The sequence below is a fragment of the Neolamprologus brichardi genome, chromosome 12 (assembly GCF_056152115.1).
Source record: "Neolamprologus brichardi isolate AB-2024 chromosome 12, ASM5615211v1, whole genome shotgun sequence".
In the NCBI taxonomy this organism is placed as follows: domain Eukaryota; kingdom Metazoa; phylum Chordata; class Actinopteri; order Cichliformes; family Cichlidae; genus Neolamprologus; species Neolamprologus brichardi.
In genome coordinates, this window is record NC_142115.1 from 15,178,320 (window position 1) to 15,192,120 (window position 13,801).

General features: G+C 40.3%; 1 protein-coding gene across 1 annotated transcript; it reads left to right on the forward strand.

Annotated features, from left to right (window-relative positions):
• The first annotated feature begins 108 nt into the window (after positions 1-108).
• LOC102786815 (glycerol-3-phosphate acyltransferase 4) lies at positions 109-13,254 on the forward strand. Its single transcript, XM_006805934.3, has 13 exons — positions 109-259; positions 1,040-1,697; positions 3,926-3,995; positions 4,093-4,393; positions 5,712-5,786; positions 5,874-5,963; positions 8,566-8,659; positions 8,800-8,915; positions 9,116-9,171; positions 9,263-9,348; positions 9,441-9,569; positions 10,352-10,431; positions 11,872-13,254. The coding sequence occupies exons 2-13, from the start codon at positions 1,530-1,532 to the stop codon at positions 11,978-11,980; spliced, it is 1,374 nt and encodes a 457-aa protein (XP_006805997.1). The 5' UTR covers positions 109-259; positions 1,040-1,529; the 3' UTR covers positions 11,981-13,254.
• The last annotated feature ends 547 nt before the right edge of the window (positions 13,255-13,801 follow it).

Genomic DNA, 13,801 nt, shown 5'->3' on the forward strand with positions numbered 1-13,801 from the left:
GGTTATAAAGAATAAAATCCCAATAAAGTATTCAACTGTAATAGCGTACATGTACCACCAGAGGTCAGCACCGCTCGGTGGTGATGGTGGGGTGGGGGGGGGGTTTCGGCAGGAGTTGGTCGTTTCAGTGATCCTCGAGCCGCCAGCTGTACGCTTGTGCTGTCCGACGGGTGGAGTTTGGCTGCAGTCCACAAGACAAAGACAAAGTGATGGGGGACGGAGCGCTGCTGTACCGGAGCCGGACTTAACGTGACTGAAGGTTGGTTAACTGTGAAGCCTTTTAAGCCTCGTGTAGTTTTGTTGTTAGGATAATTACTGGAAACACACCAAGTCCTCGTACCGAATTCAAGCTGGTAACTGAAAAGCTGTCTTAGCGGAGCATGAACTACCGGACAGCATCGTGGAGGACTGAGCTGAGCGCAAGCGGGCTAACGTTAGCAAAACGAGGCGATTCGCATAAGGAGGCAAATTTGAGCCTCACTGTTAGCTCAGAGGCGACAAGCTAACTTTATCCTTGGCTTCTTGACATCATTGTGCGTTCAGGAGTCTTTGAGTTTCGCAACCGAGCTCTTGCTTATATCGCTTTAATAGCCTCCTCGGGGTTGAGAGGCGGCCAAATTGTCCTAGAAAGCGTCAATAGCCGTTAAATAATGCATGAGCCGTGCTAATCCAAAGTGTTTTGTTTTTTTAAATTGAGGACGGAGCCTGTCGTTAGCCGCCCGACTGCAGCATCAGCAGCTGGTACGAGAAGGGCCTCTAAGCTAACGTTATCGTTGCACCCCAGCCCATAACCGTAACATTTAAAGTTATCTGCTCCTTAGCAGAAAATAGGTGGGCGCTAACCTTATAAAGACCAGTGGTGTTTATTTATGTTCACGTTAGTATTAAGTTTGTACACCGGTAATATGTACTGAGCAGGCGCTGACACAAGGACACGTTGTCTGTCTTGCGTTATTAAATTACACAGACAGCAATCCGACCAAAGAGGTTTTAGTACTGAGACACAGCTGGTCCTGACCATGTGTTTACATCTTTCCAGGCCTTTGTGACTCCTGCCGAGCTCCCGGATCTTCACCACACAAGAAAAACCACCTGCTGTACCCAGCTGTTTTTGTCCCAGTGTTTACATTTTTTCCGCCAGCGGGAGGCATTTCTCAAACCGCAGAAAACATCTGCAACAAGGGACAGACAGTTTGTTAGCACACCTCCCTTAATTGTAACACCCCCCCCCCCCTCCCTTTCCCGGAACTCTTCTCCCGGAACTCTTCTCAGCCCAGTTCGAGGTGAATCTACTGAAATACTTAACACTGCCCAAGAGGGCAACAACAAGGTGGTCTCCTGTTTTTGTAATGATTCGCAGTTCAGTGCAAGGAGAAGCTCCATCCCCTAGTTGTCTTGATGAAGACCTTTTTCTGACAAAAAGGTAAAGGCCACTTGAGGCCGGGAGGTGAAGACCTGCACCTCTTCTCACATCTGCTCAATCCTGGGATTTTACACTGTTTTTGAACTGAACTCATCCAACTTCAAAGATGGAACTTTTCTTCAATCCTTTTGATAACTTGGTGTGTATCCTGCTGGGCATCTCCTTCACCGTGTGGTTCACCCTGCTGCTGGTCTTCATTATTGTGCCTGCCATCTTTGGGGTGTCCTTTGGTATCCGGCGTCTTTACATGAAAACACTCTTAAAGGTCTTTGAGGTAAGAGCTTGCTTCCTCGTGACTCAAAGTTTATTGCAGTCTGATGTGCTGTGGCAATCATAAATGTTGTGGATAAAGGTGTGTTTGTGCTTTTGTACAGTTGACCGTTAAAATGATTGCCTCTGCTGCCAAGCACAATGGCAAGGACATAAAAGTTGCTAGCATTGTTCCTCAAATATGTCATTAAAATTTTATCTTAGTTGTAAAAAGGAAATAAGTTGTAGAAAACAGCGATTGTTCACTGGCACGTCTACAGTTTTATTTGTGCCTTTAACAACTGACCAGTAGGCATTGTCTGACTGATAGAGATCAACACCACAGCCACTTCCCTTGTTATGCAAGTTTAGAAAACAGTGCTTGTCAGTAAGTGTTGTCTCTGCTTACTGAATTGCTGTCGTAACTTTAAAGAAATACATTTGAACTCCTAATAATGGCACAGTGCATCAGCTGCTCTGCCCAGTTGTGTCACTAGTAAAGCAGTCATTACTCTCCTCTGAGAGCAGAACTTGTGCCAGAAATAAATGAACCACTGGAAGATAATCAGATGTTCTTAGCTCATGATTCAAGGAGCAGCAGTGAGATTTCCAGAAAAGAACAGATACGACCGAGAGCGTGCAAGGCCAGAGAATGAAGATGTAGCACATGGATTTGGTTCACTAGGTTTGATGGAAATAAAAACATGAAACCTGCCATGTTTGTGTATAGACAGTTTTAACAGAAAACCTAAAATGATACTTTGTTTTTGCAGTTACTTGTCTGAAGAATTTGCTTTACTGTTAACCAATGAGTGTATAAATGGCAATACTTCATGAGATATGTACATGTAGCAGTTAGGACCTTTTCGCTCGCATGCAGCTCGGGAGCTACATGCTGCAAAGCAGCTGCTTTATTTTGGTCCTCATCTTTTTACTAGAAGGAGCCGCTCTCTGTTTACTCTTGCAGTCTCCACTGACAACTGCAGCTGCATTTTCATATGACGACTCGGTAAGACAACTTGTCACGACACAGTTTAAAGGTAGCTGTAAAAGAACAAAATAAAAAAGTGAAAAACCTTGGTTGACTAGTGTTGCTTGTGTCAGATTTGACTAATGATGGCTTGTGTAGAGCCTTCATTACTAGAGTTAATGTTAATTGTTGCTGTAAAATAAAGTTATTTTTAGGAAATTTAATAAAACATCTTAGTTATCCAGCCTAAATAAAGGTGTTTAGGCTTTCTGTGATTTAGAGCCAAAAGTTTGAAAGTGTGTGAGATGTCCAGCCACCAAGCGTTCTTGTTTGTACCAGTACTTTTGACTAATTTGAGTTTTAGCAGACTTTCATGCCTTACTGTGTTTGAGTACTTACAAACATGCAGTTTTGTTCCAGTGTCAGTTGATTTTCTTATGATTGATGCAGAAAACCCTCAAAGCTGCCAAAATTCTGCAGGCTGTAGGCACAGGTGAAACTGATCGAGCACAACCCGGTCACTCATTTCCTGATATCCCCCCCAAACACACGCACACAAACAAACATGTTGTTTTCCAGCTTGGGAGAACACTGCGTTCTTTGATGCACTTCATTTAGTTTTTATCTCAGCTAGCACAGCATACGTAAATGACTAGATGTTTGCGTCATAGGAAATATTTTTGACATTTATTGCAGTATAATACATGTTAAACAGGGAGTAGTCTGCATTTTAGTGTTTCTGCTAGCACAGATAAGTCAGAAAAATTGGAGAAGTACTACACACGGAAATCCTTTTTTCTTTTTTTTTGAATAAGCAAACATTGGGTGTCTGAAGATAAGCATGATATACTTGATCAACACTGGGGAATTTGGCCATTTTTAATCATTTGTGCAAAAAGGAAAAACAATAGATGTAATATTTCTTTTTGTGGGAAAAGTTCATTCATATTGCCTCTCGAGCAGAAACGAGTATCGGATATTGGCTTGCTTAAAAATGTGACCATTTGTCCATATAAGATTCCTTCTGCTGCCAGATGTTTGACCTTTCTTTCATGTAATGTAATGTTGCAATGATGATTGAATGCAAGGCTGAAACCTGTCTTTAAAATAACAACTCTGCTGATAACCAGTGCGCACATGTTTTCATTTTAGATGCCTTTAGGGCAGGGTGTGGGGAATATTTGTGCACCTCTCTAGAATGAACTGGGTTTTTTTTTTATTTCTCAAACATTTTTGCGTCTCTTTCTAATTGTAGATCCATTTCTTTCTTTGTTTCTTTCTAGTGGGCCACACTTAGGATAGAGAGAGGAGCAAAAGAAAAGAATCACCTCCTGTACAAACCCTATTCAAATGGTAAGATCATTGTGTTTTCTTGGAAATATTTGTTCAAAAGATGTATTTGTTTTAGAGGTGAGTATTTTTGACTTTCTGTCTGTCTGAACTATTCCAGCTATCATTGCCAAGGAGCCAACCTCCTTGGAGGAGGAGATCAAGGAGATCCGGCGGAGCGGCAGCAATAAAGACCTGGACTCAGCCACTGAGTTTGAGTTATCTGACATTTTCTATTTTGCCCGGCGAGGAGTGGAAAGCATCATGGATGATGAAGTGACCAAGCGGTTTACTGCTGAGGAGCTGGAGTCCTGGAATCTGCTGACCCGGAGCAACTACAACTTCCACTATATCAGCCTGAGGCTGACTGTCCTATGGGGGCTGGGCCTGCTGATCCGCTATGGTTTCCTGCTGCCTCTCAGGTATTAGCTGTACTTTGAAGAGTCACAGGCAAAAGCACAGTTGCTGCTTTTGAAATACCAAAAACATGAATACACACAATACATTAGCCCCTCCTGTACAACTAGGCACTGGTATAACCTTGACACAAATGCTAATGCTAGCATAAAAATCTGAGGAATTTAGTTTGAATAGTTTTCCATATTTTAGTTCGTCACAAACGCTCAACGATATGAGAAATATGTTACGTATGTAACATACTAATAATCTCCCTCCCTAGCATGTATGTTTGTATCTTTTGTCATGTAACTCTATCTACATAGTCCAATAAAAAGTTGCAAATGTACCACCTGTAGGCCAAACCAGCCTCACAATCGATGCTTCCAGTAGGGATATTTCAGAAAGGTTGGGTACACCCTCGATAGGTCTTTAGGCCGTCACAGCATTAACGCACATGTAGATTAAGTGTTCACATCTATAGGACGTCTAGATTCCAGCCCGTGGGTGTGTGGTTTGACTGTGTGATGCAGCAGTCCTGCCCAACTGAGCAATGATAGAACACTTTTTTCTTATATTAAGTTCTTCAGTTTTAACAAACTGTCCCAGAGAATGTTACTAAAGTTTCACATTTATGTTTTAACCACATGCAAGTCTAACGGGTTACTCAGTTTTGTGTGGTTACTTGACATGCGAACTTGCTGTTACATAACTAAAGACGCCACATACAGAGATCCTCTACCAGCCTCATCTTAGAAAGGCACAGGGATGGTGACTCAGTGCTAAGTGTGGCTGGCTCATTTCCAGTCGCCAGTGGGGAGACAAATCAGGCCACCGCTGCACAGACACCCTCCCTTCTAGTCTCCTGTCAAGCCCAATAGATTCTCTCTTTCAGCCTTTGTCCAATTGAATATTGGCTTTGCTCATGACACTGTGAAACCTTCAGCTCTCTTATATTTTTCTTAATCCCCACACAATATAATCAGCACCTTTTCCAGCCCTGGATGATTGGTTCATCCAGATTAAGTCGACGTGTCTGCCAGCTTAACTGTCACCTAATATGTCCTTCTGCAGGTTCTGCAGTCTTCTCTGAGACAGTGGAGTGTAGAGGAGGGCATGATACTTTGAGTTTGTCAAGAATCTTACACTATTGGGTATTAATCATGCTTTTTACATGAGATCTTCTAAGTGAAAGCTTGTGGTTCAGAAGAAACTTTTTAAGTAATATATCTGCATGTTAATGTCCATACCCGGACTAATTAATTAAACCAAAACAACTACAGTGTTCTGTTGTAATGCTTCCTTATATATGCTTCTCTGAATTGTCCTGTCTCCCTCTATCAGGGTCACTCTTGCCTTCACTGGTGTAGGTCTGCTTGTGTTCCTCACCTCTATTGTTGGGCTGCTGCCAAATGGAAGGTACAACTGATCATTACGACTTTAACTCTATCAAAAGTATCAGATCAGCCCTGCAGATGTGTTAATCCTGCTGTGTACTCTTTCCAGGATGAAAAATTTTCTGAGTGAGAAAGTCCATTTGATGTGCTACAGAATATGCGTCAGAGCTTTGACTGCCATTATAACCTACCATGACAGGTAAGGACCTACACCGTTTTCCCATATAACCACCAAGTCATGTGACTGTTTTATTCCATTGGTCAACCACGGGAAGTGTTTACTTGACATTGCTCATTTAATTGCATAATTTTCCACTTTTTTTGGATCAGTGTCCGGTCATAAAGGACAGGATGATGGGTGGTGCATCTGCTGGTTGATTGCTTCACACAACTGCCCCAGTGTTTCTCTGTGCTTTCTCAACATTGTGGTTAATTTCCCAATTTTTTTTCACTCTTGCTCTTTAATGGCATACACCCTGATAAGTTTTCATTAAAAAATATTGATTGATGTGTCCGTTTGCACTCAATAAGAAATTGCATGAAGCCAGAGTTATAACAGTGCAAAAGTCTGTCTGAAAAGTGTAACAGTGCTGCTGGTGATTATTGACTTTGCTAAAAAAAAAAATCAAATTACAATTAGATAGCGCTCAGAGCGATTTACTTTTTCATTGTCAAGGGGAAAACTACGTTTAACAAAAAGAGATGCCCCCAAAAATTGCATAATGTCAGCAGTCAGTTTCAAAAATGCTACTGTAGATTTAATGCGTTTTGGGGTTATTTTAGACTACGTTCACACTGTAGGCGAAAGCGCATCAAATACGACTTTTTTGACCCTATGCGACCCATATCCAATTATGGTATGACGGTTTGAACAGCACAAATCCAATATTTTCAAATCCGATCTGGGTCACTTTCGTATGTGGTCATGAATCCGATACATATCGAATGTTTTAGAAAGCGACTGCTGTTTGAATGGTCATGTTGCATTAAATCAGTCTTTTATGTCACTGACACAAGACAGAAGCCAATTATCAGTGCCAGAGAAGACAAACGAGAAAGCATGGCAGCAGAAACTGAAGACGGAGCGAGTCAATGGAAAAAAACTGAGGTTTTGGAGTTGATTCTATTCAAGCTAAACGACTCCGTGTCCATATATACATCTGCACGGAGGTAGCAGCCACTGCTCCAAACAAGGTCATTGTTGAAGCACGGCTATCTTTTTTCTCAGTGTCCTTCTTCCTCTAATTAATTTGTCAAATTTCTGTCGGTTACAACTGTGCAGAAATTAATAGACTGCTGCAACAACACCTGCTAGCTCCATAGTTGCCATTTTTACTACCGTAAATGAAGTGCGTTGTGTGTGACGTCTTCTTTTGCGTGTGCGGGCCGCTCTGAGGGCCGTGAACCGTTCACACTAGAGCGGTTTGCAGTCACATTTTATTTGTAGTGTGAACAACCAGACAGAAAAATTGGATTTGATCAAAAAATCGGAATTGAGCATTAAGACCTGCAGTGTGAACGTAGCCTTCGACACTTTGGACAATGAGGATGTCAAGATTTAAGCTTTGGTTTGAAGTTATAAACCGAGAAGGATACAATAATCCCAACCATGCAGCGGCTGCACCGCTTGTTCACATGGTCCCATCATTTTGCCTTTCAGAAACATAAGGTTCAGCAGACATCTTGTCCTGAGGGGAAAGGTGTCAGATTACATGATGACAGATGACTTATGTTCAGAGAGCAGAAGCCATGGTGTTAACAATGGAAATCTGTGCATATAGTGTGTGAGCATGAAAGGAAGGGTGTCTGTAGCCAGACTCAAGACTTTCTGAATTAATTTTCACCGCAGCAGTTATTCTGATGCAAGATGAAGTACAGAAGTCAGCAACAGATGCTCACACAACCATTGTGAGCTCAACCAAACTTTCCAAGATTTTACATAAAACATGCTTGGAGCCAAGGAATGTGTTTCATGAACCATTACTGATTCAATTAGATTTGGGTTTGAGAGATTTATTAAGTGATGCAAGAAATAATTTAAAAAAATTTTTTTATTTCGCAAGAACATTGGAGGAACATAAAACGTGAGAGAGGACTTTGAGGAAAAGGGTTGCACATGCAACCGGATGTGGACGAGGAAGTTAATACTCACATTGTGCACTCTCTAGCAGCTGGTGTTTTCTTGGCAGTGCCAAGTGTATTGGAGGCTTGAAGGAATTTGAAATAATCAGCTGACATTTTTAGTGATATTTGTTACGTTTCTGAAAGGAAATGTGACCCGATATGCTTTCACCTGCAGAACAATGGTGGTTTGTTGTTGAAATGAGAATATAAATTCAGATTCTGTTGAGAGATACGAGTAGAAGTCGAGTCAGTACTTGTTTGACATTTGTTGATTGGACTGATGCACATTAGGTGCACTTGTAGGTGAGCCAGAGCTGTAGCTTTGAGTCTGTTGGGCCTAGCCTGTTGTAACATGTATTCCTCCCCAGTCTGGTTCTAAAAATACTCAAGTGATACAGTAAGCAATGTTCTCTCCCTATTTAAGATGGAAACTCTATCTGTGGAACGTGGTCTTAGCTGTCAGATCCTCCATACTCAGGGGGTCGCACATTTCAACATGGACAGCATGGGTTGCTTTGTTTTCACCAGAGAAGAGGGTGGGAGGCATTGCACCAAATCATACCAAAATTTCTATTAAGCAGGGTTTTGCATTTGATTTTAACAGTTGCTTACCCCCCACACCGCATAATCTTTATTAAGTCCCATCATAATTTAATTGTTGTTTTCCCCTTTTCTAGTGAGAATAAACCCAAAAATGGAGGCATCTGTGTCGCTAACCACACTTCACCAATTGATGTCATCATCCTGGCAAGCGATGGCTGTTATGCTATGGTAACTATACTGTTTCCTGGCACAAAATGTAGAAAAGAACAAAACATTTACGTTGGCCACTTCTTCTACTGCAGGTATTTGTTGGAGTGGCATCTCTCCCAGAAATAGATCTGTTGCTATCTTTGTGTTTGTGTTGTTAGGTTGGACAAATCCATGGTGGCTTGATGGGGGTCATTCAGAGATCCATGGTCAAAGCTTGTCCACACATTTGGTTTGAACGCTCAGAAGTAAAAGACAGACATCTTGTGGCCAAAAGGTAGAATTACAGTCTGTGTTTAATGATATTGTTTTGTACGTTTTTATGACGTTTCACCTTTTTAGAAATTATTCCGTGGGTTGTTTTTGGATCATTCAAAGTAGAACTTCAAATTCTACTTCAATTTTTGTTTTAATGGTCTTTAAAAATGATCTCTTTAGAAATCTTTTGCATTAACCTGCATACTTCTTTCACTACAGATTGAGCGACCATGTAGAAGATAAATCTAAACTGCCTATCCTCATTTTCCCAGAAGGTGAGCTCATATAGAAAATCATATAGTTATCTAACTACAAGTTTCACTTTATCTTACATAAACCTTGTGTTTTATAAATTCTTATTTCAAGGTACCTGCATTAACAACACATCGGTTATGATGTTTAAGAAGGGCAGTTTTGAAATTGGTGCCACAGTCTACCCTGTGGCTATTAAGGTAACAGTTTTTGTTCTAGTTTTTAACTACAGTCTTGTCCACAGTAACACATGTACTGATTAATCATTTTGGTGTGTGCCTGAACCTCGTAGTATGATCCCCGCTTTGGAGATGCTTTCTGGAATAGCAGCAAGTTCGGGATGGTCAACTACCTTTTGCGTATGATGAGCAGCTGGGCCATCGTCTGCAGCGTGTGGTACCTTCCTCCCATGTCTAGAGAGGTGAGACTCAACTCGAGGCATCTCAACAAAGAGAAGCTTTCTTTTTTTTGTTTTGTTTTTATATATTGAGAGCACGTTGTTTAAAATCCATATACTTGTAATGTTTTTTTTTTTTTATCTTGATTACATTTTATTTTGACCAGCCATCCTCAAAATTTGACCAGCAGGACCTGCAGTCACAATAACAGAATATGTGTTTCAGCTGTAGACCCTCTGTATTGTCTTGTCGCCCTGTTTATAAATTCCTACAATGAGATTTTTTTTTGATGGTATACATTTTCAAGGTTTTATACTTTTAAAGATTTTTAGACAAGGGCAACGAAACACATGAGGGGAATAAAGCACCTAGTGAAACATCTCAGCAATAATTATGTTAACTGGCAACAGGTCATTAACATTATTGATTATGCAAAGAACATCTCAAAGAAGCAAAGTCTTTGAGAAATAAAGCAAGATTCAGAAATGTTGCTAACTCTCTTATTTAAGATCGACTGAAATGAAACATAAATCTGTCTGGTGACCTGACCAATCAAAATCTATTCATTCATTCATCATATACATAGTCTTAAAGAGCTAAAAAGAGCAACCATCAGCACACAACTCAAAAACCAGCATCCTCCATGGTATGTGGTGAATTAGTGCATATTGCATGGCATTACTACAGATGCTGCCACCCAGATCTCCTTCAGTATGACAAAATGACAAGATTTTAGCAGAAAAGCTGTTGATTGTTTATGACCGCTTACTTACCAGAACTGTATTTATGTTGGTCCTCCCAACAGGAGGGAGAGGATGCAGTACAGTTTGCAAATCGTGTTAAAGCAGCCATAGCCAGGCAAGGAGGACTTGTCGATCTCTTATGGTAAGATAACACTCTTTCATTTTCACATACACACTCAATGAAGGACAAGACAGAAAAACCGTGTGACTATTCATACCAGACACTGGATCATAGAAAAGCACAAGTGTAACCAAAAGCAATAGCAAAACCTTACAAAGTTTCTTCTGTCGTTCACATACACAATCATGTTGTGTGTGCTTGTTGGAGCTTGTTGGAGATGTTAACCAAATTCATCCATAATTATGTTACATGTACTATATTCCCACACAGATCATTCCCTGTCCTCCTGTGGCGTTTGTTTAGACTCTTGTCTTTTTAATGTACTGGGATACTTTTTTTTTAGTTAACATAAACAAGCCCCTAAGAATAATCCATGGTCGTTGTCAGTTTGTCTGGCTTTTTATTAGCACTGGTTATGTGCAGCACGCCTTTAAGCTCAGTTTATATCTACTGTATCGACAGTCCATGGGCTCACGGCTTGCCAGACACCAAATATTTTAACGCATCAGAAAAGAATCACTCTCAGGCTGACTAGGATTTCAGTGGGGACCTGAAGCCTAGGATCAGAAATTCTTCCATTAGATGGATTATCTGAAATGTTCTCTTAACTAAAGTTCGGTCGGTTTTCCACGTCTTCTTCCTGCCATCAGAGACACTCGCATTAACGTTTATTATATTTGTATTAATCTAACCATAGCTCTGTAGGTAGCGACCAGGTAGAACACCATTGCCAGCTAGCCAAACTTCAGTAACACTACAAACATTGCTACTCCCAAAAAGTTGATTCTGTTCATCTGGACATGGTGTTTTCATTGGGAGAAACATTTCGTCAGTCAGAATCCAAATAAAATCAACTTTGGGGGATTTCTTTTCTTGGATGATTGAGCATTGCTACTGTTTTGTTTTGTCCAGAGTGACAACAGATCTGTCACTTTCTTTCTTTCTTTTTTAACTTTCAGAACATGATTTATGAGTATAGTTGGCTAACTTCTTACCCTGTTAAACAACATATATCCCCTTTTTCATGGATGCTAAACTTTTTTTGTAACACCAGGATGAACTCCCACACTCACCATTTTATTGGCGCTGCAAGAATTTGGACTGTTGTTACTCTCAGTGATGCCACAGTGTTTGTTTGATTTCTGAGAAATGAAGAAGAGTTTGACATCATTAGCTTTTTCTGGGTCCAGACTTATGAAGCTGATTGGATCTACAAGGCCAATCAACCTATAATTTAATTATTCAATTATTCTTACCAATTACATGAAGACATTATTATATTTAATTCAGTTTTCATAGTTGAATATTTGCTTCCTTGTACCATTTGGTTGCCATTTTTTTACAGAATTTTTACAGTATTGCCATTTATGATTAAGTTTTTTACATTTTAATTGCTTGGATAGAAACTAATCAGTAGAACATGTGTGGCTACATTATTTACTAATTCAGGCTCTTTTATAGGGATGGAGGACTGAAAAGGGCAAAGGTTAAAGATACCTTTAAAGAAGAGCAGCAGAAGCTGTACAGTAAAATGCTGGTTGGCACCCAGGAGGACCGCAGCCGCTCCTGAAGGACCTTTATGGAGATGGACTGGCTCAAAGCTGGGCACCTCTTACTGATTAGGCGATCAGCAGCGGCCCTTTTCTGTCGGAGCCCCTGGACTGGAAAATTCTGTCCCTGATGTCAAAAGTACTCCATTTGGCTTCCTCGGTCACTGCCTCAGCCTGGCATGTTAAGTTGGCTTCGCTGTTACAGGTCATTCTGAGTCTGCTGCCCTGTGTTGGAATAGCTTGACCGAAGCCTCGCTTGCATTAGAAACGGAGCAAAGGAGAGTCTTCCTTGGTGGCAGTCTTTTAAGAAAAAGTGTTTATTTTTGTTTGTTTGTTTTTTTCTTTTTCACTTAATCGTTTTATATTTTGTTTTTAAGATTTTACAGTCATGTTTTTATGTTATGTTTCCGTTTCAGACTTGATTATACCTGGGTGTATAAAGGAGTTATTGTAGATAAAAACTAAATTGTTCTAAAGCTGAAACCTGTGACTGACTTGGGGTTTTTCATGACCGGCTTGTACCCTTGATTCAGGGCACAGTGCCAGATTTTGTTACATTTCAGATATTTTTATGGGCTTTTTTCCAAGATGAAAAACAAACTTGTATTTTAAGCATTGAGTTTTACATTAAGACTTGTATCAACACATGGCCACTGTAGGAGCTGCGCTTGAGACGTGTTCCTGATATGCTGTCTGTGACTTCGTTTCTTTTCTTTTTTTTCTCCTCTCTCCACTGAATGTGCAAATGCTCACATTATGACGTGGAAAATGTGCACCCACAGTTACTCTGATGGAAGTCTGTAGATTTAGACACCTATTCCTCTTCCAGCTAATAATGTATAACTGGAAAAAGGGATTATTAGGAATTTCGTCAGCATTGTTCCTGTAAGGCTTGTGTCACGCAGGTAGCAATGTAAAATCATAACAGTGGGTCTCTTCACTAAACACATAGATATAATGGCAAATAACCAAAACATACTCATACACCTTTTAAAAAGACATCTTTTCATTGACTTCCTGCCATTGCAGTGAACAGTGGCTAGTTTATTTTAAGTAAACTCTAAAAGCTATTGTGTTTATCTGCCCCGCCTCACCAATGACCTTTTTCCTAACTTAGCAGCCTCAAGGAGGTTTCATAAACAGACTGCAGCTTTACTTTGAACTCAAGAAACTTGGAGGACGGCCTCATTGGTTTCTCCCTGGGACCTTTGTCTCACTGGTCTGCTGTTATCAGGGATAGTCGTTTAGATTATGTCAAATCATTTCATAAAAATAATAAATGTTCAAGAATGTTCACTACTTTTGACTTTGTTTTTTTTCACTATATCTAATGTTTATAAGTATTGCCTTGACTTGCTGTTGTTTTCTGTTTTTCTGGATAGTTTTTCGTTGTGATGCCTCCAGTCTGGCATCAAGATTGGGATCTTTATTTTTCTAGCACTGTATTCTTGCATTTATTCCCTATCAGGGTTTAGTGCTAAGGATCAGTGCGTGAATGTACAGCACCTTTGAAGAGATTTAAACATGTGAATACCTGAGATGCTTATGCTGACCTTAAACAAGCCTTTCATTCTTGAAAACCCTCCAGTGTGGTTGATTTAAGAAAAAAGAAAAAAAAAACTCTGCAAAGGCAAGTCGGCCAAAGTTCCTTCACAGTGATTTGAAAGACATTGCCAGTAATCACACACACTTGATTGCAGTCCGTGCTGCCAAAAGTGGCAAAACAAATTATTAGGTTTACACTATCACTGTCACACAGAGCCAGATAGGTTTGGGTAGATTTTATCCCTTAATTTATTAAGTCACGATTTTAAAACTGCATTGTGTGTTTTGTCATTATA